The sequence below is a fragment of the Labeo rohita genome, chromosome 20, assembly GCF_022985175.1.
Source record: "Labeo rohita strain BAU-BD-2019 chromosome 20, IGBB_LRoh.1.0, whole genome shotgun sequence".
NCBI lineage: Eukaryota > Metazoa > Chordata > Actinopteri > Cypriniformes > Cyprinidae > Labeo > Labeo rohita.
The window spans coordinates 19260532-19284988 of NC_066888.1; the positions used below are offsets into that span (position 1 = coordinate 19260532).

A 24457-nucleotide genomic window follows, 5' to 3' on the forward strand; every position below is an offset into this window, starting at 1 on the left:
GCTAAACCAATCCTGACTGATTGTGATTAAATTAATATTCTGTGTTAAATACAAGTTGTGTAAACAAAATAATAGTAATGTACTTATAATGGAAAGGGTTAATCATTTGCAGTGCAACTGCATTTTATTTAGTTCTGTTTCTACAAAACCAAAGTCAGCTTAATTTTCTCTGGCCATCAACAGCCTGCCACAGTTGCTGAACAGGAAATATTCCTTTAATGATTTTACTATAAGATATGTTAAGACTTGAATATTTAACTTTAAAATCTGTCATTTTATGCTTTTAGTATGGCACCACCCCACTGATCTGGGCTGCAAGAAAAGGTCACTACGACTGCGTGATGCATCTACTGGAGAACGGAGCTGATGTTGACCAGGAGGGGGCGGTATGTGCTCATCATTTAGCATAGTGGTCCTTTTTAACTTTAAGGCCACCATTGTCTTCAATGAATTTTGAAGGCCCAGTTTGTGATTTACTAGATAATGAAACTTTTGAACGGCAGTGTATTTCACTCCTCATGCACAATTTTCCATAAGAAATATACATAACGTTACATATTAACTGAAAAGGTGTAGGCTGTTTTTTTTTTTTCATCATAATTATAATTCTAAATAGCCTTACATGGGCAGGTTTTCAAAAGTTCTGGTTCTTCAAAGCCAAAAAATGAATTAAATAAGATATATCTTTATTTTTAGTTGTTTTTATATTCATTTTAAATTGCTTTAAGTCATCTTGTTAGTTTCCTTGAAAGTTGGCTGAGGCTTCCTAGTGGGCCTTGAAGCCCCTGGTTGAGAACCACTAATTTAACAGCATTCCTTCAGAATCCTGAGAGCTTGTTGGTCTTATGTTATTAATCTCACCCACTCAGAACTCCATGACGGCACTGATCGTGGCTGTGAAAGGAGGATATACAGAGGTCGTTAAAGAGCTTCTGAAAAGGAACCCTAATGTAAACATGACTGACAAGGATGGAAACACAGCTCTGATGATTGCAGCTAAAGAGGGCTACACTGAGATTGTCCAGGACCTGCTTGATGCCGGCACATACGTGAACATCCCAGACAGGGTGGGTTAAACCTCACAACGAACCTGTAAACAAACAGAAATGAGTTGGAAAACTACAATGGATAAAAATGACCTGGATATTGTGTATTTTCGTTGTGTGTTGTAGAGTGGAGACACTGTGCTGATTGGAGCTGTGAGAGGTGGGCATGTCGAGATTGTGAGGGCGCTACTGCACAAGTATGCAGACATCGACATTAGAGGCCAGGTAAAATACCTGTTATATCATATGTGTGAAAATATTAGTAAAAATTCCATTAATGTTTTTGTTATATTTTGAAGGTCAATATCAAGAAAAGCAAAAATCTTAATCAAAATTAAAATAGGATTAATTGTCCAGTCCTATTTTACACAGCAAGTGTGTAAGAGTTATGGGAAATTCAATACTATTTGTATATTGCAGGAAAATAAGACTGCCCTCTATTGGGCTGTAGAGAAAGGCAATGCAACCATGGTTAGAGACATACTGCAGTGCAACCCTGACACAGAGACCACCACTAAGGTAAAGAACAGCAAGACTCATGTTAAAGAGATTGTTTCAATGTTTTGAGCGAGTCTTGAGTCTGTATTTGTCTGTATATGTAGGATTCTGAGACTCCACTAATCAAAGCCACCAAGATGAGGAACATAGAAATAGTGGAGCTGCTGCTGGACAAGGGAGCCAAAGTGTCTGCAGTTGACAAGGTCAGTCACTACTTCATGCACATAATTCATATTTACATCATAAGACTGTACTGCACTTTAAGTCTCTGCTCTCTTTGGCTATAGAAAGGGGACACCCCTCTTCATATCGCCATTCGTGGACGGAGCCGCAGACTGGCTGAGCTCCTTCTCCGTAACCCTAAAGATGGCCGTCTGCTGTACCGCCCCAACAAGGCTGGAGAGACACCCTACAACATCGACTGCACCCACCAGAAGAGCATCCTCACCCAGATTTTTGGAGCCCGTGAGTCTGAGACTACATCTCCATCATAAGCTTCACTATTGATTAACACTGATTATTAGGGTTGAATATCAGTGCAGATTTCCTGATTCAATTAGGTTCTGATTTACAAGCTCTTGATTCATTTGGGTTTATCTTAGTTATGATGTCCTTTTTTCTTACATACAGTACCAGTCAAAAGTTTTTGAACAGTAAGATTCGTAATGCTTTTTTTAAAGAAGTCTCTTCTGTTCACCAAACCTGCATTTATTTGATTCAAAATACATCAAAAGCAGTAATATTGTGAAGTATTTTCACTATTTAATGTTAATGGCTTCTATTTGAATATATTTTAAAATATATTTTATTCTGATAAATTATCTGTGATCAAAGTTAAATTTTCAGCATTATTACTCCAGTCTTCAGTGTCATATGATCTTTCAGAAATCATTCTGATATGCAGATTTGCTATTCAAGAAACATTTTTTTATTATTATCAATATTTAAGTTGAGTACATTTGTTTTCTGGATAAATAAAAAGCTTGTAACATTATACACTATACCACTTCGAAGCTTGGAGTCAGCATAATTTTTATTTATTTATTTATTTATTTATTTATTTTTTGGGAAGGAAATTATAGCAATTAATATGTTTATTTGCTTTAAAAGGTGCTTTAAATTGATCAAAAGTGATGATAAAGACATTTATAATGTTAAAAAAGATTTTAATTTCAGTTAAATGCTGTTCTTCCGAACTTTCTATTCATCAAAGAAACCTGAAAAAATTCTACTCAGCTGTTTTCAACAAAGTAATAATAAATGTTTTTTTGAGCATCAAATCAGAATATTAGAATGATTTCTGAAGGATCATGTGACTAGTAATGATGCTAAAGATTCAGCTTTGAAATCACAGGGATAAATTACATTTTAAAATATATTCATATAGAAAACATGTATTTTAATTAGTAAAAATATTTCAAAGTTTTTATCAAAGTATTTACCTTTTTTGCTGTAATTTGGATCAAATAAATGCAGGCTTGGTGAGCAGAAGAGACTTCTTTAAAAACATTCTTGCTGTTCAAATACTTTTGACTGGTAGTGTATGAAATATATTCTCTCTTTGCAAATGCTGTAAATAATACAGAACAGTGTTTCAGACTGTTTCAAATCAGTAACTCAACTTATGGAATTGTTTATTAAATAACTGACAGAAGAGAGTCATTTTGGGAATCAAATTGCACTGTGTTCACATTTTGTTTTCGGTTTACTTCACTAAAAAGAACTGGCTCTTAAGAGTCATTTGTTCATGAATCAGATTAGACAGGTTGTTTCCTCTTCTATTGCAAACTTAGTCTTATTGATTTACAATAACCAGAGTCTTGCTCTTGGTAGTTCAGATCCCAGTAGTTCTTTTAAGTAAACATATGTTTTGAATTGCTGTAGTTGCATTTCAGCACTAAATTATACCGTATTTTCAGTAGGTTATGAATGACCTGTGTGTATTTTTGCCCCTCTCTGTGTTGTCCCCTTTAGGACATCTGTCCCCCACAGAGTCAGATGGGGACATGCTGGGCTATGACCTGTACAGCAGCGCTTTGGCTGACATCCTGAGTGAGCCCACCATGCAGCCGCCCATCTGTGTGGGTCTGTATGCCCAGTGGGGCAGCGGCAAGTCCTTCCTGCTCAAGAAACTAGAGGGTGAGCATTATTTAGAGTCGCTCGGCTTAAACTAGGAAAGTGACCTGAAAAGGATATTTTAAAGCACAGTTTACTCATGTACAGCACGTACCTACCTAGCTTTTTAGCTATTTCTGAGCTTGAAATGTTTAATCGAGCTCAATTCGCTGCATCTGGTGTATATTTATTGGTGGATGAATCTTCATATTTCTTTCTCAGATGAGATGAAGACATTTGCAGGTCAGCAGGTGGAGCCTTTGTTCCAGTTTTCCTGGCTGGTTGTGTTATTATCGCTCCTGCTGTGCGGCTCTGTAGCGTTAGTGCTCGGCTTCACCGTGGATCCCAAGCTGGCTATCGCCATCTCTCTCAGCATTCTGGCACTGCTTTATGTTTTCTTTGGTAAGAAAAAAACAGGCCCGTTATTTATTGTCACAAAGTAAGTTCTGTATTCATGACTAAAAAAAAATGAGCAAATCTCCATCTCTACACAGTGGTTGTGTACTTTGGAAGCAGGCGTGAGGGTGAGAGCTGGAACTGGGCGTGGGTCATTAGCACCCGTCTGGCCCGACACATTGGATACCTGGAGCTTCTTCTCAAACTCATGTTTGTCAACCCACCAGAACTTCCGGAACAGACCACCCGTGCTCTGCCTGTCAGGTAATTACCTATACTCTACATAAACCATGTGGTGTTGACTTGCTACCCAATAGTCACTGCAGCGTTAAGGCAGTAGTATCAGTGCTGTCTGTAACGTTTTCCCAACTGTAATATTAGAGTCTACTATGTATAGTTTTACAGTTTATGCATTGTTTTTGTTTGCTAATATTACAAAAATAAAAATATATTAATAAAAACAAACATTATTATTATTTATTATATTAGGGACAATAACATTTATTATATTATAATTATAATTCATTATATTATAATCGGCAAGAATTCATTAGGTTAATCAAAGACATTTATAATGTTTTTTATTTCAAATAAATTGTTCATGACTACATCACGATTTACATAAAGTAGCACAACTGTTTTCATCATTGATTAATAATGGATAGAGTAATAAAGAAATATTTCTTGAGCACCAAATCAGCATATTAGAATAATTTCTGAAGGATCATTTGCATTTTATTTTTAGGAGCACAGTCAAATTTCAGGAGCACCTTCTAATCAATAATCAAAAATTTAAAAATAAAAGGATAAAAAAGTATCCTTCCCATTAAGAGGTGATATCTGACTCAGAGTGATTTACGGGGGAATTTTGTTTTTTCACTTTAGAATGCCATTTTTCTAACTTTATTAAAATTATGTCATCTTTTATGTTAAATTTTTAGAAAATTCTATTTTATAAGCTTTTTAAAATGTTTTATTAAAACAACAGAATAAGAACACGTAGAATAATGAGTTACCAATCAAATTAAATCAGTTTTAAAAAAATTAAATTGTACTACAGAGGTGGCACATAAGAACAAAAATGTGGCTGTGTGTAGGTGTATTTTCATATGCTGAATGAGGCTCAGAGGTGGCATGAGTGCAATCAAATTCATAAATTCATGTTGAGACTAATGTTTTAAATATAAAAATTTGAATACAGAAATGTTAAATGATTTAAATAACTAAAAAGATACTTTAAAAATGACACTAAAATTACCAGTAGGTGGCGGCAAGTCACTGATTTAATTACTGAATCATTCATTTGTTTATTTGATTTGTTCGAACAGCTGCTTCATTCAGGAATAAAGCAAGTGTCTTTATGACTGGGAAATTGAATTAATTACTCAATAGATTTGTTTAAAAATGCACGTTCATTCATAAACAAAACACTGCTGTGTTTAAATGGAGATGTGCAGTGGCTCAGTTGTGACTTGTTTCAAACTATTTCTGACAAAATAGAGCAGAACCAGGCAGTGTTATAGTCAGACAATGTCACTTATTATTAACTTCTTGTTTATTCAACTGTATTAAATCAATATCTCATTTACAAACTCCCTTAAAAATCATTAAAAGCTATCACTCATCTAAGTTCCATTATAATCAATGAAGCTGCACAATTAATCTCTTATTTACATTCTCTCTACACTTCGTTTATGAAAGGATTTGTGAGATACGTCTGTGATACATTACTCAACGTTGCAAAAACACGTAGAAACCTTTGAAGCTCCCCTCAGCACAAACACAAATATGCTGATCGGGTCAGTCACACTGGTGGTCCTAAATATTTTTTCATAGTCGCATGCAGTAGTTTTCGGTCGCACAGAGAGATTTGACACTGAAGATTAAAGAGTAATGGCTGCTGAAAATTCAGCTTTGCATCACAGGAATAAATTGCATTTTAAAATATACTAAAATGAACAACAGTTATTTTAAATTGTGGTAATATTTCACAATGTTACAAATTTTATTTATTTATTTATTATTTTTTTTTTTTTACTATATTTTTGATTGATTTGGGACTTTCTGAATGGCAGTGTATGTTTTTGATGTATATTGATTATATTTTTATGTTTGTTGTAATGGTTTTTAAATTTGTGATCCTGGAACACAAAACCAGTCATAAGGGTCCATTTTTTATTGAGATTTATACATCATCTGAAAGCTAAATGAATAAGCTTTTCATTAATGTATGGTTTTTGTTAGGATAGGACAGTATTTGGCCAAGATACCACTATTTGAAAATCTGGAATCTGGGTTTGCAAAAAATCTAAATACTGAGAAAATCGCCTTTAAAATTGTCCAAATGAAGTTCTTAGCAATGCATGTTACTAATCAGAAATTAAATTTTGATATGTTTAAGGTAGGGAATTTACAAAATATCTTCATGGAACATGATCTTTACTTAAAATCCTCATGATTTTTAGCATAAAAGAAAAATCGATCATTTTGACCCATACAATGTATTGTTAGCTAATATTACCTGTGCTACTTATGACTGGTTTTGTGGTGCAGAGTCATTTTTTTAGTAGAAGAAAGCAAACAAATGAGGCATGGTTTGAATGTGACTCTTTCCTAAATAAATACTGAAATCTTTTTTTTTTTTTTTTCAGGTTTCTGTTCACAGACTATAACAGATTATCCAGTGTTGGTGGCGAGACGTCCATGGCTGAAATGATCGCTACTCTCTCAGATGCCTGTGAGAGAGAGTTTGGCTTCTTGGCCACCAGACTTTTCAGAGTCTTTAAAACTGAAGACACTCAAGGTAAAAGCCACTTAACCATTCTCGATTGTTCAGGGACTATGTAACTAAATATAGCCTAGATTTGCTACATTACATATTGTTGTGACCTTGTCTACCCTCAGGTAAAAAGAAGTGGAAGAAGACATGTTGCATCCCATCCTTTGTTATCTTCCTCTTCATTCTGGCCTGCTTGATCATGGGAATGGCCCTGCTGGCGGTCTTCAAGGTGGATGGGGAAAACCAGACAGTGAACGCGGTCCTGGTTTCCATGGCGAGTGTTGTTGGTTTGGCCCTGTTGCTTAATTGTCGCACCTGGTGGCAGGTGACAGACTCAGTGCTGAACTCACAGAGGAAGAGGCTGCACAGTGCCGCCAACAAAATGCATAAGCTGAAAAGTGAGGGCTTTATGAAGGTTAGTTGGCAGGCTTCTGGGTAACTTATACATAGAGCTACATAGAGTTATTGTATACAGCATAGATTGTATACAGCATCACAGAAGATCGTCTTTTTTCACAGGTCTTGAAGAATGAAGTGGAGCTCATGGCGAAGATGGCCAAGACTATAGACGGCTTTACCCAGAACCAGACACGTCTAGTTGTCATCATTGATGGTCTGGACTCCTGTGAACAGGACAAAGTGCTACAGATGCTTGACACGGTGAGCACACCAGTGTTGTTAATGTTAACTTAAACTAAAAAATTGAAAATCATTTTCAGTTAATAAAAAAACTACTAAAATACCAACGGAAAATCTAAAAATAAATACGAATTCAAATTAGTAATAACTTTTATAATAGTGTATAAATAATACTAAAAAAACATTAATCTATTTCTGGAACAGTCTGCCTTTTGAATTATCATTTGCCATGAAATCTCTTATAAAATCTTAAGTCTGCACTGTCATGTGCAGTGGTGCCTTCAAGCTGATTAAATTACTTGAAAAGACGGTGGTCTCCTTGAACTGGCTTTTCTGCTAGTCTAGCAAAGACTGAACAGACCCGTTGTTTTTAGTGATAACCAACAGCATCCCTAATCTATTTAGTCAATTGTATTGAGACCCTGATAACAGTCAGTCGTCCTGTTCTAAATAAAATTATTTTATTGTACAATTAAAATGTATGGATATTGGATACTGACTTCTGAAGCTGGAGTAAATCCTTAAAATGGTACCTGCAATTTCTATAAAATGTGTTTTAGTGTGTAAGTTTTTGTACATTTTGTAAAAATGTACCTGTCAAATTTGTTCCTCTGATCAGGTGAGGGTGCTGTTCTCCAAGGGTCCATTCATCTCTGTCTTCGCCAGTGATCCTCACATCATCATCAAAGCTATAAACCAGAATCTAAACAGCGTGTTGCGTGACTCCAACATCAACGGGCATGACTATATGCGCAACATTGTCCACTTGCCTGTGTTCCTCAATAGTCGTGGCCTCAGCAGTGCAAAGAAAATGTGTGCACCCACTCCTGCTAATGGAGATGCTGGGAACTCTGAGGGTTTGTATCAGAATGGGATGAGAGGTTAAAATAAAGTAGGACGCCTTGTGTTTCAAATAATGACTGACTATTAAAGGAAGTAGTCTTTTTTTGTCTTTTGATATACACTACCGTTTAAAAGTTTGGGATCAGTATGATTTTTAAAATATTTTTTAAAAAGAAAAACATTTTTTTTCTTACCAAGACTGCATTTATTTGATCAACAATAGATAGTAAAAACAGTAATATTGTGAAATATTATTACAAAAGGATTAGTTCACTTCCAAATTTACAGATAACGTACTCTCCCCCTTGTCATCCAAGATGTTCGTGTCTTTCTTTCTTCAGTTGTAAAGAAATTGTTTTTTGAGGAAAACATTTTAGGATTTCTCTCCATGTAATGGACTTCTATGCTGCCCCCAAATTTGAACTTCCAAAATGCAGTTTAAATGCAGCTTCAAAAAGTTCTAAACGATCCCAGCCGAGGAAGAAGGGTCTTGTCTAGCAAAACAATCGGTTATTTTTTTTTTTTGAAAAATTACAATCTATACACTTTTTAATCTCAAACGCTTGTCTTGTCTAGCTCTGTGTGAACTTTTTTTTTCAGTCATGACAGTTAGGGTATGTCTAAAAAGTCCTATCTAATTTTCTCCTCCAACTTCAAAATTGTCCTACATCGCTGCAGAACTGCCAACCCAGTGTTTACAAAGTGAACATGCAAAGAATATCAAACATCCTTTACAAAACAAGGTAAAACAGCGATGTAGGATGATTTTAAAGTTGGAGGATAAAATTAGACGAGAGTTTTCAGACGTACCCTAACTGTCATGACTAGAAATAAAACAGTTCACACAGAGCTAGACAAGACAAGCGTTTGAGGTTAAAAAGTATATAAATTGTATTTATTTATTTATTTATTTTTTGGGGTGAGTACCTTATCTGTAAATTTTTATTCTGGAAATGAACTAATCCTTTAAAAGAACTGTTTTCTGGTTTAATGTGTTTTAAAATGTAGTTTTTTCTGCAATGGCAAAGCTGAATTTTGAGCAGCCATTACTGCAGTCTTCACATGATCCCTCAGAAATCATTCTAATATGCTGATCTGGTGCTCAATAAATATTTTTTATTATTATCACAGTGGAAAACAGTTGTGGAAACCGTGATATAGTTTTTTTGAGATTTTTTTTGATAACTAGAAAGTTCGAAAGAACAGTATTTATTTAGAATGGAAATCTTTTACATTATAAAGGTCTTTCATTTCTGATCAACTTCATGCATTCTTGCTGAACAATAAAAAAGTACTGACCCCAAATGTTTATATGGTAGTGTGCAAAATGTAGCCAAACATATTATGTTTTATGTCAAGTCTCCAAACCACATTACTTTAACCCTGCTCTGACCAACATGTTGTTTCATGTCAGTTTTTATGTCTTTGTTGAAAGTTAATTGCTGAATGACAAAAATCACAGACAATCAGAGCATATTTGGTGGTGCTTGCAAAGCAAATTTCTTACAATTTTCTTCCGCTGTAGGTTGGCATGAGGAGTTGGACAGAAAGTTGTCCCAGAACAGCCTGGGTGACCAAACCAAGTTTGGCAGTAAGACGACTCTTAACCGCAGGGTAAGCTAATAAATATGCTGCTTTGTTATGTCAGAAGGCTACTTATATGATAATGATTAATGATCATGAATGCGATTAAAGAGATAGTTTATGCAAAAATGAAAATTCTGTAATTAATTACTCACCTTAAATGTCGTTCCAAACCTGTGAGACCTTCGTTCATCTTCAGAACACAAATTGAAGATATTTTGATGCAATCCAAGAGCTTTCTGACCCTGCATAGACATCAGTGCAATTAAAACTTTCAAACGGCTCAGAAAGGTAGTAAGGACATCGTTAAAATAGTCCATGTGACATCAGTGGTTCAACCGTAATGATATGAAGCTACGAGAATATGTTTTCTGCGCAAAGAAAACTTTATTTAACAATTTCTTCTCTTTGTGACAGTCTCCAATGCACGTTTACAAGACTATTACTACCTTTCTGGGCCTTTTGAACATTTTAGTTGCATTGCAGTCTATGCAGGGTCAGATTTCATCAAATCTACAGCTCTCAAATTTAATCAAAAATATCTTAATTTGTGTTTGAAAAATGAACGAAGGTCTTACAGGTTTAAAACGACATGAGGGTGAGTAATTTATGGCAATTTTAATTTTTGGGTGAACTATCCCTTAAATATTTATGTGATAGTAACATTATCTGATGTTTGCAATAGCATGATTTGAACTTCAAAGACAAATTATATTGTTCGTCCTCTCTGGCAATCCCATGGCTTGTGTTTGTGCAGTTTGTCTGGCTGTAATCCAATGACAGTAATGTTTGACCACATGATATGCTCATATCACAAAATGCTTCCAAATGTCTCCCTTGACATTTTCTTTCCCTGTATTCCTTAATGCTATTGATTTTGAATAATAAGCGTGATTTAAACCTATCCAATCTCTCCTCAGGATACTTATCGCCGTCGACAGATGCAGAGGTCAGTCACGCGTCAGATGTCATTCGACCTCACAAAACTGCTCGTCACTGAGGACTGGTTCAGTGACATCAGCCCTCAGACAATGAGGAGGCTCCTCAACATTGTATCAGTCACAGGTCAGCATTCAGTCTTGAAGGCCAACATGTTCTTAAAATGATTTATCATTGCATGTTATTTTAAAGAAAAACATTTCTTTGTATAATCTTTAATCAAACTTGATCTTACTCTGAAACAACTTTCCGTTTCCAATGACATCACTTGAGCTATTAGGTAATGTTAACCAATAGGCAAAGGGGTTTAGTCTAGTTGTTTAGTCTGGTTTGTAATGGCCACTTTTCATGATCCAAATGAAACGTTTCTTAATTGACCCAAATTTCCTGTTTAACTCTGCACCAATTCAGATGTTTGCAACCTACTTTTTTTCAAAGTTGCAGAATTATACTACCGTACAAACATTTACAGTCAATAAGTTTTAAAAATAAATAAATAAAAGGAATGATTTTTTTTTTTTTTTTTTAATTCAGCAAGGGCACATTATATTGATCAAGTGGCAGTACAGACATTTATAATGTTACAAAAGGTTTATTTTTTAAATAAATGCTGTTATTTTGAACTTTTGATTTATCAAATAATCCTTTAAAATGTATCACTGTTTCCTCAAAAATATTAAGCAGCAAAACTATTTGAAAGATTGATAATAATAAAAATGATACTTGAGAACCAAATTAGCATATTAGAATGATTTCTGAAGGATCATGTGACACTGAAGAGTGGAGTAATGGTTCCTAAATATTCAGCATGCATCACATAAATTACATTTTAAAATCAGGGTTCATGCAAGGTGCTTAAAGTGCTTGAATTTGACTTTTTGAAATTTAAGGTGCGGAAAACCCTTTAAAATAGCAATATTTCTAAATAAGTACTTGAAAATTGCTTGAATAATTGAAAGACACTGTTTTTATGAAATAAGTGTTTAATTTTTTCAATAAGCACATATCGTCTCTCGCCAAATTTTGGCAGCGAGCTAAGCCAATGGTTGTACTGACATGAAAAGAGGAACAGATGAACCAAATCAATTGAGTCATTTACATTGGAACCACTCTGATTGATTCAAACTCGTGACTTTGATCGGTCATTTCAAGCGATTCACTAGCAAAAACCAGATCAAATTAAAAGAGCCATTTCTTTTTGAATTGACATTGCTTGTAATGATTTTAAAAAGCACATAGTTATGGATGAAACTGAGCTTTTCGAAATTCCGAATCAGTTCAACCAATGTGTCACAAAATGATTCACTGTTTCGAAGTGCTCAAATCGGATTGTGTATCGCGAATCATTTGATTTCGATAGGTTTGCGAATCATTTCACTGAGGTCGGAACTTTGCGTATTGCTAATCATTTGATTTAGATCATAACGGGTTCGTAAATTATTTTGCGAATTGAATGATTCAAATCGAATGGTTTGCAGTACGCAGTTTGAAGGATTGCGAATCATTTGATTCAGATCAGGACTTTGGTGTGGGTTTGCAGATCATTTCATTCAGTTCCGGACTTCGGAGCATGTATGGCAAATAATTTGTTTCAGATCAGGATATCGGACCGATTTCGCAAATCTTCTTTTCAGATTTTTTTCTTAAACACTAGAAAACATAAAACAATTAAGGCAGTACAGTTATAAAAACAAAGGAAAAAGAAACTAAGTATACACAAATACAAATTCCTTAAGAAAATTAACAGTGGTTTTACTATAGTAAAAGTGTAAAAGTGTTTGAAATACTTTAATAGTGATACTTTGCATGTGCTTCACACTTTATTTTTGCCATTTGTTTATTAGTCTATTTCTATTTATCTTTAGAATTTAGAATTTTAAAGAGAAGACATGGTTTGATAAATGAGATCTGTGATTGATGTCCTTGAAAATAAAAAAAAGAATTGCTTGAAAAGTCCTTGAAAGTCCTGGAATTTCATTTTATGTTGTCTGTACGAACCCTTTTTTTTTTCTTTTTTCTTTTTTCTTTTTTCTTTGTTTTTTGGGGTTGTGCTGTGTTTTTAAATCAAATAAATGCAGCCTTCTTGAGACTTAAAAAAAAAAAAAAAAACATTTAAAAAATCATACCAACCCCAAACTTTTTGACTTTATAGTAGTCACTATAATGGACTATGAAGTTTTAGATCTGAAATCATAAAGTCTGAACATTCAGTACTCATGAAGTATGCTCCTCTTGTTTAGGCCGCTTGCTGAGGGCCAATCAGATAAGTTTTAACTGGGACCGACTTGCATCTTGGATCAACTTGACTGAGCAGTGGCCATATCGCACATCCTGGCTCATATTATACCTAGAAGAGACAGACGGCATCCCAGATCAGACAACTCTGAAAACCATCTATGAAAGGTAGGGGCTTTTAAAGAAACCACATGACTCTATTTATGTTTTATAATGTCATTATGTTATAATGTAGATCTTTAGAAAACTGCATTTGAGCTAACACAGTTCCTGATGTTTCATTTTCACCACAGACTTTATCACGGTAGTTTTGCAGCTCTTTCATAATGCCGTCAGGTTGCCAGAAACACACTGTTGTTTTAAACTTGAGATCAACAGCTCAGATCATTACTAATCCGTACAAGAAAGTTTTGTTTTCAGTGTAATCTTATGTAATGCATTTGTCTTGTAAGATTTTTTTGTATGTAGTTAGTTCATTAGCCCATTAGGGTCCTAGAGAAAAATGTCTCCTTTGAGAAGCTTCCTGGAAAGGAATAATGGGAGGCCACAGAATGTCAGATGAAGCCAAAGAAAGCTTGTCCAGATCATTAGATAGGCTTCCCTACGGTGATTAGTCAGATGATGCTATTCATGTAAGACTTGTGTCACTGCATAGATATTGTCTTGTCGTCAGATATGAAATGGTTATGGAATATACTGACTGCATTTGTGTTGTTTACTTCTTTACACAAGCTACATAACATCGCTGTGTAGATCTTGTTGTACCCAAATATAAAGAGAGAAATAAATGCATTCGCGGCATGGGTGTATTCTGACTTTTTGAGGGGTTTATAGAGCATTTTTGAAAACCCCTAGGTCTGTTTAAGTGGAAACATATGAAGTTTGTGGTTCTATGAAGAGGTTTGGCGTCCAGAACATCAGTAATATTGCTGTATTGTGTTGATACTGGCTGTCTGCACACTCCTTCCACTCTTAAAGCAGCTCATGCCCCAGAAACACAAAATGAAATGAAGATATTGTACTGCTAATGCTGAGTTATATCAGCATCATTTTCATTTTCAGTAAAACCATCATGACTTTGTTTGATCTGGCAAGGCTCGGTGTAATTTATGCCAGGGTATGTTAAAACCAGCCATTCTCACAAGACCTGCATTGTTTTAGTACAAACGTGATGGACGCTCAACACATGCTAAAGTAACTTTTACAAACCTTAAAATATTAGTATTGTCTCATGTTTCTCAAGTTGTATCTTTCATGTCCTGCCTGACAGGATCTCCAAGAACATTCCAACCACTAAAGATGTGGAGCCTTTGCTGGAGATAGATGGTGATGTCCGTAGCTTTGAGGTTTTCCTTTCTTCCCGAACTCCAGTGCTGGCGGCTCGAGACATCCGCACCTTTCTCCCCTGCACTGTTAATTTAGATCCAAAACTCAGAGAGATTATTGCAGGTAAATGTCTTTCTTTAAAACAACTCATATTTAAACCTGAACTATCTAGTCCCTGTCTGACAGCTTTATTTTTATTTAGTTTTATTTTAATAGTATTTATTATTTTTTAGTAATCTGTGATTGATTTTTAAATGTGTTTTTTTGAAATAGGAATTATTTTTTAATATGTTATTGTCTTTTTTAATAATATGTTTATTGCATATTGACAGCTTTGCAGTGCTGTAACTCATTCTGGCTTGTATTTTATTTGATTGAAATAGTAATTTCTTTGTAAAAACGTGTTGTTTTTATTTTATGTTTATTGCATATTGACAGCTTAATTTATGCTAAATTTGCAACACTGTCATTCTGCTTGTATTTTTATTGTATTTTATTGAAGTGGAATTATTATTTTTTAATAATATGTTTATTATACTATCATATTGATAGCTTAATTTATGCTGAATTTGCAACACTGTCACTCATTCTGGTTTATATTTTATTTTATTGAAGTAGTAATTAGTATTTTTTAATATTATGTTATTGTCTTTTTTAATTTTGTTTATTGCATATTGACATCTTAATTTATGCTAAATTTGCAGTGCTGACACTCAATCTGGTTTGTATTTTATTTTATTGAAATAGTAATAATTATTTTAATATTATGTTATTGTCTTTTTTTATTCAATGTTTATTGCATATTGACAGCTTAATTTATGCTAAATTTGCAATACTGTCACTTATTCTGGTTTGTATTTTATTTTATTGAGACAGGAATTATGATTTTTTAAATAATATGTTATTGTCTTTTTTATTTTATGTTTCTTGAATATTTATTTTATTGATGTCACTCATTCTGGCTTATTAAAATAGTAATTTATTTTAATTGACAGCTTAATTTATGCTACATTTGAACTTATTTATTACTCACTATATTCATTACAAATATTACATTAAAAAACAAACATTTTATATATATATATATATCTCAAATGTTTATTTCTGAATGTAATGTTTAATGCCAGAAATTAGAGAATCACAAATGCTTTTTTTTATTTGTGAATTACAGACCTTATAGAAAGTGTATAGAACATCATATAATATTACCTTTATATTTACCTTTCTCATACCTTGCTGACAAGCATTAATTTCTAAGTTTTTATTTCTGTATTTTCTCAGATGTTCGTGCCGCCCGGGAGCAAGTGAACATGGGTGGCGTCACCTATCCCACGCTGCCTTTGCAGGAAGGCCGTCCAATATCAGTCTACAGCCAACAGTCCTCTGCCTGCTCCCCCACTGCCTCGTTCAACGGCCCGTTTAACCCTCCGGGTGTCTCTCCTCAGCCCCACAGCGCCTATTTCAGTGGCATGGCCGGTCCGCAACACCCGTTCTACAACAGGGTGAGTGTCACTGCACGAATAACGTACAAAAGATCACTTGACTTGCACATTTCTGATACACTGAATCAGAAACTGTTGTAATCTATCACTAGATTATTGTCATCTCTTCGGGGGGCATTTGAGGTGAAATGGGTCCAGTTAAATCTGATTCAGTGTCAAGTGTAGATTGATGACTCAGCTGTGTTTTAGACTTAACTTACCTCAGGGAGCTCTACTAGGCACGTCGGCTCATTTAATAGATGAGGGAAGTCCCTTGGACGAGCACACACCTCTCAAAGTATTTCGGCCTCAGTGCCAAACATTTTCACATGCCCACCCAGACAATTTTTCATTCATTTCCCTGTGCTCGTGTTTCAGTTATTATTTTTCTTCATTTTTTCGATTTGCGTTTGCCTTGTTTTCTTAAGTTCAGCCTCTTAATGTAACAAAATGAGGTGTTTATGAGGCTACATGTTTGTGCGCATTGTATCCCACCTTATGATTTATTTTTTTAAGCATTTGTGCATGTTAAAGAGAGAATGTGTGTGTTTGAGAGAGAGAGAGAGAGAGAGAGATTGAGTGTTAGAAACCTCATTATTTCACATGTTTGGATTTAAAGGAATCTTTCAGGTTCAATACAATTTGAGCTCAGTCAACAGCATTTGTGGCACTAAATATTTTCCTAAAATGGAAGATAAAGTCAAAATTATCAATTGTTTATTCATTTCCCTTGTATTGAACTTGAACATTCCTGCATGTATTTATGTATGATTTTCTGTTATATTTTCATTCCCTAATTTTTTATTTTCCTCCAAACTTCGTCTCCCAGCCATATTTCCCCCAACATCTATACCAGCTGCCACGGCAGTATGCTGGCAGCTCCTTCCCTGCTCATGTTCTTCCACGTCCATTCATTAAAACCGGCTATCCCAAGGACCATAGCAGTGGACTTGTAAGTACTAGTCATGAACAAAAGCTGCTAGACTTTGTGTTTTTGAATAACAGCATAGCGCTAGTTTTAGATGTTCTTGCTAGGGTTCACTTGCTGACATACTTTTCTTCTACAGCTAATGTTTAATTTTTGCTCTGCAGGTGTTTCCTTTTATAAACATGAATATAAAGTTTCTTCTTCCCTCTTGTCTTATGTGTCACTATCATTTTATTTTTGCTGTTTTCATGGTGTTGCTCCAGATATACTTCATGCTTTTTCTTGGAGTGGAATATGTGATATGAAAAGTCTGTCATATTCTTCATGGCACTTTGTACGAATAGGGTGCTGTTAGTTATTCATAGTGTTTTTGTTCATTTTTTTTTTTTTTTTTCAAAAGGGTCAAATATTTTAATCTTTAAATGTCCTTATGCTCTCTTTAAATAGAGACTCGTCCCAAATCTTGACAGTCCCGACTGTGTTCAACAATAAAAAAAAACAAATAAATAAATAAATATTTTAATAAAATAGTATTATTTGCTAAAATAATATTTAGTGTGCATTAACATTTTTAAGGTCCTTTGATTTTCTGTGATACAGGCGCAAAATAAAAATGGAATTTACTGTATAACACGGAATTTTACTGCAGTTTTGTTTACTACACAAATACTGAAGCTTGTGTGATGTTTGCTGTGTTTTTTCGGTCTCTGCTGCCTCAATATATGAGAACATAAAAACATAAACTTAATCTCTTAATCTCTATATATTTCTAAAATAGAAATACTCTGAGTCACTTCATGAGCATTTCAGTTTCTTTTGAGAAAAACTACCATCATATTATGCAAAAGAAACTTAAAGTTCTTCACAGCAAAAAAAATAAAAGTTTGGTTTAACTTGAAGAAATTGTGACAGAAATGTAATTATAGTACTACTTCTCCTAAAATTATTATTATTAAAACATTATTCTTTAAGAAATGTTTAAGTACACAACACAGTATTTCTGAAAAAAAAATTATATTTATATTTATATTTTATATAAAAAATTTTAAAAAGTAAATGTTTTACTTAACAGTTAATTAGAGATGCTTTTGGTTATTAAAATGTAATAAAACCTTTAAAATGGAATCCAGAAAATTAATGGAAAACACATTTTGGTAAAAATAAAACTTTTTTTTTTCTTCTTCTGATTTTTTTCTAGTCTAGAACAATTAAAATGTAAAAATATGAAATAAAAAAAAAAATTAAACAGAAGAAATTAATTTGGAAAAAATGAAACAGATTTCATAGGGCCCTACATTTTGTATACAGCTCTTCCCACATTTTATTTTCACAGTTATCACACAAATTAATCTGTTGACTTTAAGTTCAGCTGTTATTATAAGAAAAAGTTTTTTTTTTTCTTTAATTTGTAACAGTTTTTGACAAACCAATTTTTGATCCCAAATTAACTTGATCCCATAATTTTTTTTTTTTTGTCTGTTACTTGTTGATGTTTTTAGAAACAGTAAGATGTTTTGTGTTTTTAAGAAGTCTCTTCTGTTCACCAAGCATTCATTTATTTGATACACCAAAAACTGTAACATTAGTTTAGAAATATTTTTACTATTTTTAAACTAACTGTAACTAATTTGAATTTATTTTAAAATGTAATTTATTCCTGTGATTTCAATGTTGAATTTTTAGCATCATTACTCCAGTCACATGATCCTTCAGAAATCATTCTAATATTCTGATTTACTGCTCAAAAAAACATTTACTATTATTATTATGTTGAAAACGGGTGGGTGGAATTTTTTTCAGTTTTTTGATGAATAGAAGCATTTATCACTTTTGAAGAGACATCTTTAAAAAAACATTAAAAATCTTACAGTTCAAAAACTTTTGACTGGACGTGTCATTTAAAAAAGAAATTTTCAGTCCCCTGTTTTTGTATAAAGTGCCTTATACCTAAGTGTTTGACATGTGGTACATTTTAAGCTTCATTTGTGTGAGAATAGAAACAAGATGCCAGTGTTCAAACAGGCTCTGCACTAGTGACGTCAAGCACCAGCTGCCTTAATGTTCACCGGAGGCTTTCACAGTCCACCAGTTCCCACATGCTGTAGAGAAAGACTCATTTGCTCCCTGTTTAAACTCTCTCTCCATCTTTCTTTCATCAACATGAATGTAGTTCCCTCACGATTTCCACCTCCTTTGTCTCTTCCCTCCTCTCCTCTCTCTCCTCAAGCAGGGTAAGGTACCATCTTTCAAAAAGAAGCAGGTACTGAATCCTTCTAGACTCGGCTTAAGTTCTGCTGCTCTGCTGATGCTGCCCCTCCTCACACGCCTTCGCAAACACACGCTAACACTCTCCTAAACACTCACACCCCGGCATGCACTATGGGACAAAAAAAATCACTCAAAGTGGGGAAGGAGGGATAAAAGTGCTTAAGTTGGGGTTAGATGCAAAGTAAAATATGCCAGTTAACTGTACAAAAAAAATTGTGCTCAAACCCATGTGACATGCTAACATGGAGCGTATATTACTCGCTCACATTAAACTTAAGTTCTTCTCCTTCCTCGGGGTCTTTCAAACTTCTTTCCTTATAAAAAAAATAAAGAAATCCTACCCGTTTCTATACCCTTTCAGTTGTGATGATGCAGTTGTTTCAGTGATACGCAAAAGTAGAGCTGGGTGATAAATTGCTAACGTTAATTATTGCACGATAACAAAAGTTCGATAAAGGCGGAACGAAACGGCGCTAGTCATTTAAATCGCACCACTCGGACCGTTTATCCGCTCGGATCAAAGTTCAAACATGACCATGCGTTGACTGGCTCGTTCACTAAGCAGCGCTGTGAGATCCAGTGTGAAGCGCTTCAGTTTAGTGAAGAACACAAATAACTGTTTAAAACCAGATGAAACAAAGCTGACAAACAGGAGAAACACTGTGAGCAACAATACAGCCAGAAGGCTTTTTAATTTACAAATCACCATCATTTAGCATAGATTTACTGTAGTAGCACTAACTGTTGTGTCAGAAATGTGGGTATTTGTGTCGAATTTTATTATATTATTAATGCAGGCATGTATTAAATGTATTGAAGGAGGAGTAATGGAATATAATTACAGTATTTTTTTGTGATTAAGCTATAGCGTTTATTCATTTATACTAGAGGTCGACCGATGTATCGTCTTGCCGATTAATCGGCACCGATAGTTGATTGGCGGAACTATCGGTTAATGGCAAAAATCCATGCCGATAGTTTTTACCAGGTTGGGTCCGTTGCTGGAGTGGCTGAGAAGGTCGTCATTATACAGCAAAGTCCCTATAGTCTTTGTTATACAGCACGAGAGCGGCCTCTTTTGGCAGAAATCACTGACAACACATGCCGTTTGTTTAGACACCGGACACTGCGCGCTGCACAGAGCGGGACACTTCAAAGGCGGATTTAAAACATTGACAATGAAACGGTGTGTACAGTATACTGTAGTGCATGTTTCCAGGTTATTACTAAGCGATGAATTTGTTGACTAGATGCTGCATTAGTAGAGAAATGACATCTGTATACTTTTCCCGTTTGCTGATCAAATAAAGTCTTGTAGACCGCCACTTGAATTGAACGTGATGCGTCCAGTGTGTGTGATATCCTGGATAACTGTGAGTTCTTCTAGACGCAGCGCTGTACTATTGCCCGTTGTATGACTAACATATTTTTATATTTTGATTAGATAACCACAAATGTTCTACAATAGAAGCAGTTTAATTGTGAAAGTGCACAATATCCATATGTATGCAATTTCAATACTGTGGCCTTTGTGTAGATATTTAAAGATGGCCATCTTTAGTTTGATTGTTGACGTAATGGTAGCACTTAACAATATCAATTTGTAACATTAAGATTGATAAAAGCTGAAGAATAGAAGTATTATTCTTTGTTAGAGTGTGTTCATTTCAGCATTTACTGATATGTTTTTTGTTAACATTAATGAACAATGAACTAACTGTAGTGATCAGTATATAATTAATATTAATATTTTTATTCATTTACAAATTGTGGTTCAGTAGGCTACTTTTTTTTTTTTTTTTTTTAAATAAAGCACTATTTATTTTCCGTTCAGTATCCATTTGAAAAACTATCGGTCGATTAATCGGCATCTGCCAGTGTGGTCCAACCTAGTTATCGGTATCTGTAAAATCCAGTATCGGTCGACCTCTAATTTATACTAAATGTATTTAGACTACTGTTTTTCATACAAATACCTAGAAACCATAGTACATTTTTACCATGGTATTGAGGTGCTATATTTGTGGTTTTAACTGTTATTATCATGATCCAAATGTATGCTACTATGGCTAATTAAAAAAAAAAAGTCAGAATAATTAAATTTCACCATGTAAAAATGAGGTTGCTAATATTTTTACAGATATTACTGATTTTGATAATGAACGTAAATCTATATCTACATCCTAACTCAAGCTAATGTTAGAAATGTGTATTTCTAAGAGATAAAAAAAAATAATATATCAATAATATTATCAGGCAACACAAACCTGTTTTTTGATTTGAAACATTACTCATGAAGACTAATGAGAACTAAGGAATTATTTTTTCCTATTAAAAATGACTGGAAAAAGTGTAAAGAATTAAAAAACAGTGTTTTTCATGTTCTGACCATAAAAGAACAGCTTAAAGCCACGATTAACTTATAGCTTTCACATTGTAGCAAAAATCTGCCTTTAAACTTGAAAGAAATAAAAACTTGACATTTATTGTGATCATTATGAATATCGGCTAATATGAAAAAAAATTGCCCAGCCCTACGCAAAAGCCATTGAAATAATCAACTTCTCACACAGCGTGGCCTGGATGCTGAACTTTTTAAGTATTCTGTCAGAAAACTTTAAAAGTATAGAACCCAGGTGCCACTCTGACTTCCCTTAACAGAGGCCTGTATTTATAGTCTGTGTAGTGTAGGTCACAATTTTTGGTTTTGTTATAATTAGATGTAGCTATTTGAAAGCTACGTAGTACTTAACATTAAGTGCGGTGGTAGATGACACTCCAGCACTAACAAATTCTGAGTACAACTGTGTATTCCTAACTTTTTCGTTACCATCCTGTCACTAGATTTGCACTAGCTTCTTTGAAATCCCGCTGACAGCAATACATTCAAAATGCATTGCGTATTTTTCCCTGCAGTACCTTTTTTGATCCCTCTCTTCCTTGAATTTTAATTCAAGACCTTTTGCATCCCCTTTGGACCGTTTTCTGAAAATCTGCATGGTTTATCTCTTGTGGTAGCAGTCTGAAGGCTACCATATGAGATCTTTCATATGCACACTGTTCTGATGTAATTGAGTGGCACTAATGGTTTGGTGTGTTGTTTGTACCAGGGCTCTGCCTCGGTGGTCTCAGGCACCCCGTCGATTCTGCTCAGCTCAATGAGCACAGATGTTGTCTGTGAGCGTGTCAGACTTATCGACGGCATTGACCAGAGCATGATTTCTCAGTATACAGCCACCATTAAGAAGGTGTGTATTTGTGAACAAAAAAATTTACAATGAGAAGAAAATATTAAATGCAAATAGTTGTTTTGCACTACGTTCTAATTTTGAGATTTCTTTTTTCAGGCGAACATAAATGGCCGAGTTCTGTCTCAATGTAATATTGACGAGCTGAAGAAAGAGATGAGCATGAATTTTGGAGATTGGCAGCTTTTTAGGACAACAGTAAGTAGTTTTCTGTCATTTTTGTAATGAGTTGGTTGCCTTGCCAACATACAAAAAATTATACATTTAAAATATATAAATTTATATGTGTGGTTTTGTTTACATTTTATACATTCCAAATTTCTAATTTTATGTATTATATGAATACATTTAAAAATGTATTTCATTAGTTTAATACTTATTATTTATTTAATATTCATATTAAATTTACAAATAACAAATTTGAGATGTATGAATTTAATTAAAAAAAATTCTAAATCTCAAATTGTATTTAACAGTACATATAACATACATATGAAATGTATTTGAAATTAGTTTAATATTTATTATTTATTTGATATTTATATAAAAATGTAAAATAATACATTTAAACTGTATGAATTTGTGTGCTTTGCATACAATTCAAAATGTCACATTTATGTATAATATGAATACATATGAAATGTTTCAAATGAGCTTAATATTTATTATTTAATATTTATATTAAATGTAGAAATGATACATTTAAAATGTATGAGTTTAATTGTGTGTTTTTGTTTAAAATTTAAAATTTAATGTGTAATATAAATGCATATGAAATATGTATTTCAAGTGAGCCTAATTTATTATTTAATATTTATATTAAATTTAGAAATAAGACATTTAAAATGTATGAATGTAAATGTGTTTGTTTAAATTATTAAATTAAAAAAATTATGTATTATATGAATACATATGAAGTACATATGAAATCTGTATATGAAATTAGTTTAATATTTATTTAATATTTATATTGAATTTATAAATGATCAATTTAAAATGTATGAATTGAAATGTGTGCTTTTGTTTAAATTTATATATCCAAAATTTCAAATGTTATGTATTATATGAATACATATGAAATGTTTATTTCAAATGAGTTTAATATTTATTGTTTATTTAATATTTATATTACATTTAATAATACATTTAAAAAAATTGTTTACATTTAGAATTTTAAACTGTAAAATTGTATGTATAATTCCATGTATTATATGAATACATATGAAGTACATATATATATATGTATGTGTCTGTGTGTGTGTGTGTTTTTTTGAAATTAGCTTAATATTTATAATTTAATATTTATATTAAATATTAATATATTTATATTAAATTTGTAAATAAATTTAAAATGTATGATTTTAAATGTGATTAATTTATAAATTCAAAATGTCAAATTTTATGTATAAGTTCATGTATTATATGAATACATATGAAGTACATATGAAATGTATATTTGAAATGGGTTTAATATTTATTTAAGATTTATTGCATTTATTATTTATATTTATTATATTCATCTTTAATTAATTGTTAAGTGTGTAAATGCATTTAGTTGCTTTCACCAAGTGTTTTACAAATAAATATAGAAATAAAATATATGCAATAGTAGCTTAAAATAATAGCCTAAGTTTATAAACTCTTTTGGATGCATGGAAGATTTTTAAACTACAGATTTTACAGACTTGTTGCTGCTTAGTCACATTTTATTCTTTTGAACTTATTCTTTTTGTGTTAGCCAATAATTTTACCTAGCAAAATTCATAACTAAATCTCAGAGAAAACCAAATGTTTAAGTTTACAAGATATACAAAAAAAGCATGTACATTATCAAGAAATGTGGGATTGACCCAATAGTGCAAGTAACAGTAGATACTGGCGTAATAAAGTCACTGTTGTGCAGGTGTTGGAGCTCCGTCATGTGGAGAACCAGATCCTGCATGAAGAGGCTCCCAGCGAGCAGGGCAGCACGGTTGGCCACGTGGAGTCTTGCAGGCACACCGGAGCATCCGTTCACGGAGGAGTCGGTAACACAGACACCTCACCCATGTACAACTTCAACCTCAGCTTTGAGGAGCTCAGTAACGTGGGCTTGGATGAGCCTCCTAGGCAGTCCAACCCTTCGTGGATAG

The 24457-nt window shown here is 33.5% G+C and overlaps 1 protein-coding gene across 5 annotated transcripts in view; it reads left to right on the forward strand.

Moving 5' to 3' along the window:
• Nucleotides 1-24457, forward strand: part of kidins220b (kinase D-interacting substrate 220b) — a 31271-nt gene that overhangs the window by 4495 nt on the left and 2319 nt on the right. The window contains exons 7-29 of one of the 5 annotated variants that reach the window (XM_051138486.1): nucleotides 288-386; nucleotides 870-1067; nucleotides 1173-1271; nucleotides 1467-1565; nucleotides 1649-1747; nucleotides 1832-2009; nucleotides 3519-3683; nucleotides 3882-4061; nucleotides 4154-4319; nucleotides 6707-6858; nucleotides 6960-7249; nucleotides 7354-7494; nucleotides 8093-8330; nucleotides 9842-9930; nucleotides 10821-10965; nucleotides 13080-13242; nucleotides 14345-14523; nucleotides 15682-15902; nucleotides 16711-16833; nucleotides 19037-19069; nucleotides 22188-22325; nucleotides 22425-22523; nucleotides 24229-24456. In XM_051138486.1, coding sequence (XP_050994443.1) covers nucleotides 288-386; nucleotides 870-1067; nucleotides 1173-1271; nucleotides 1467-1565; nucleotides 1649-1747; nucleotides 1832-2009; nucleotides 3519-3683; nucleotides 3882-4061; nucleotides 4154-4319; nucleotides 6707-6858; nucleotides 6960-7249; nucleotides 7354-7494; nucleotides 8093-8330; nucleotides 9842-9930; nucleotides 10821-10965; nucleotides 13080-13242; nucleotides 14345-14523; nucleotides 15682-15902; nucleotides 16711-16833; nucleotides 19037-19069; nucleotides 22188-22325; nucleotides 22425-22523; nucleotides 24229-24456 — 3522 coding nt within the window. The remainder of the gene's footprint in view (nucleotides 1-287; nucleotides 387-869; nucleotides 1068-1172; nucleotides 1272-1466; nucleotides 1566-1648; nucleotides 1748-1831; nucleotides 2010-3518; nucleotides 3684-3881; nucleotides 4062-4153; nucleotides 4320-6706; nucleotides 6859-6959; nucleotides 7250-7353; nucleotides 7495-8092; nucleotides 8331-9841; nucleotides 9931-10820; nucleotides 10966-13079; nucleotides 13243-14344; nucleotides 14524-15681; nucleotides 15903-16710; nucleotides 16834-19036; nucleotides 19070-22187; nucleotides 22326-22424; nucleotides 22524-24228; nucleotide 24457) is intronic. The other 4 variants (XM_051138488.1, XM_051138489.1, XM_051138490.1 and 1 more) reach the window with 4 other exon arrangements.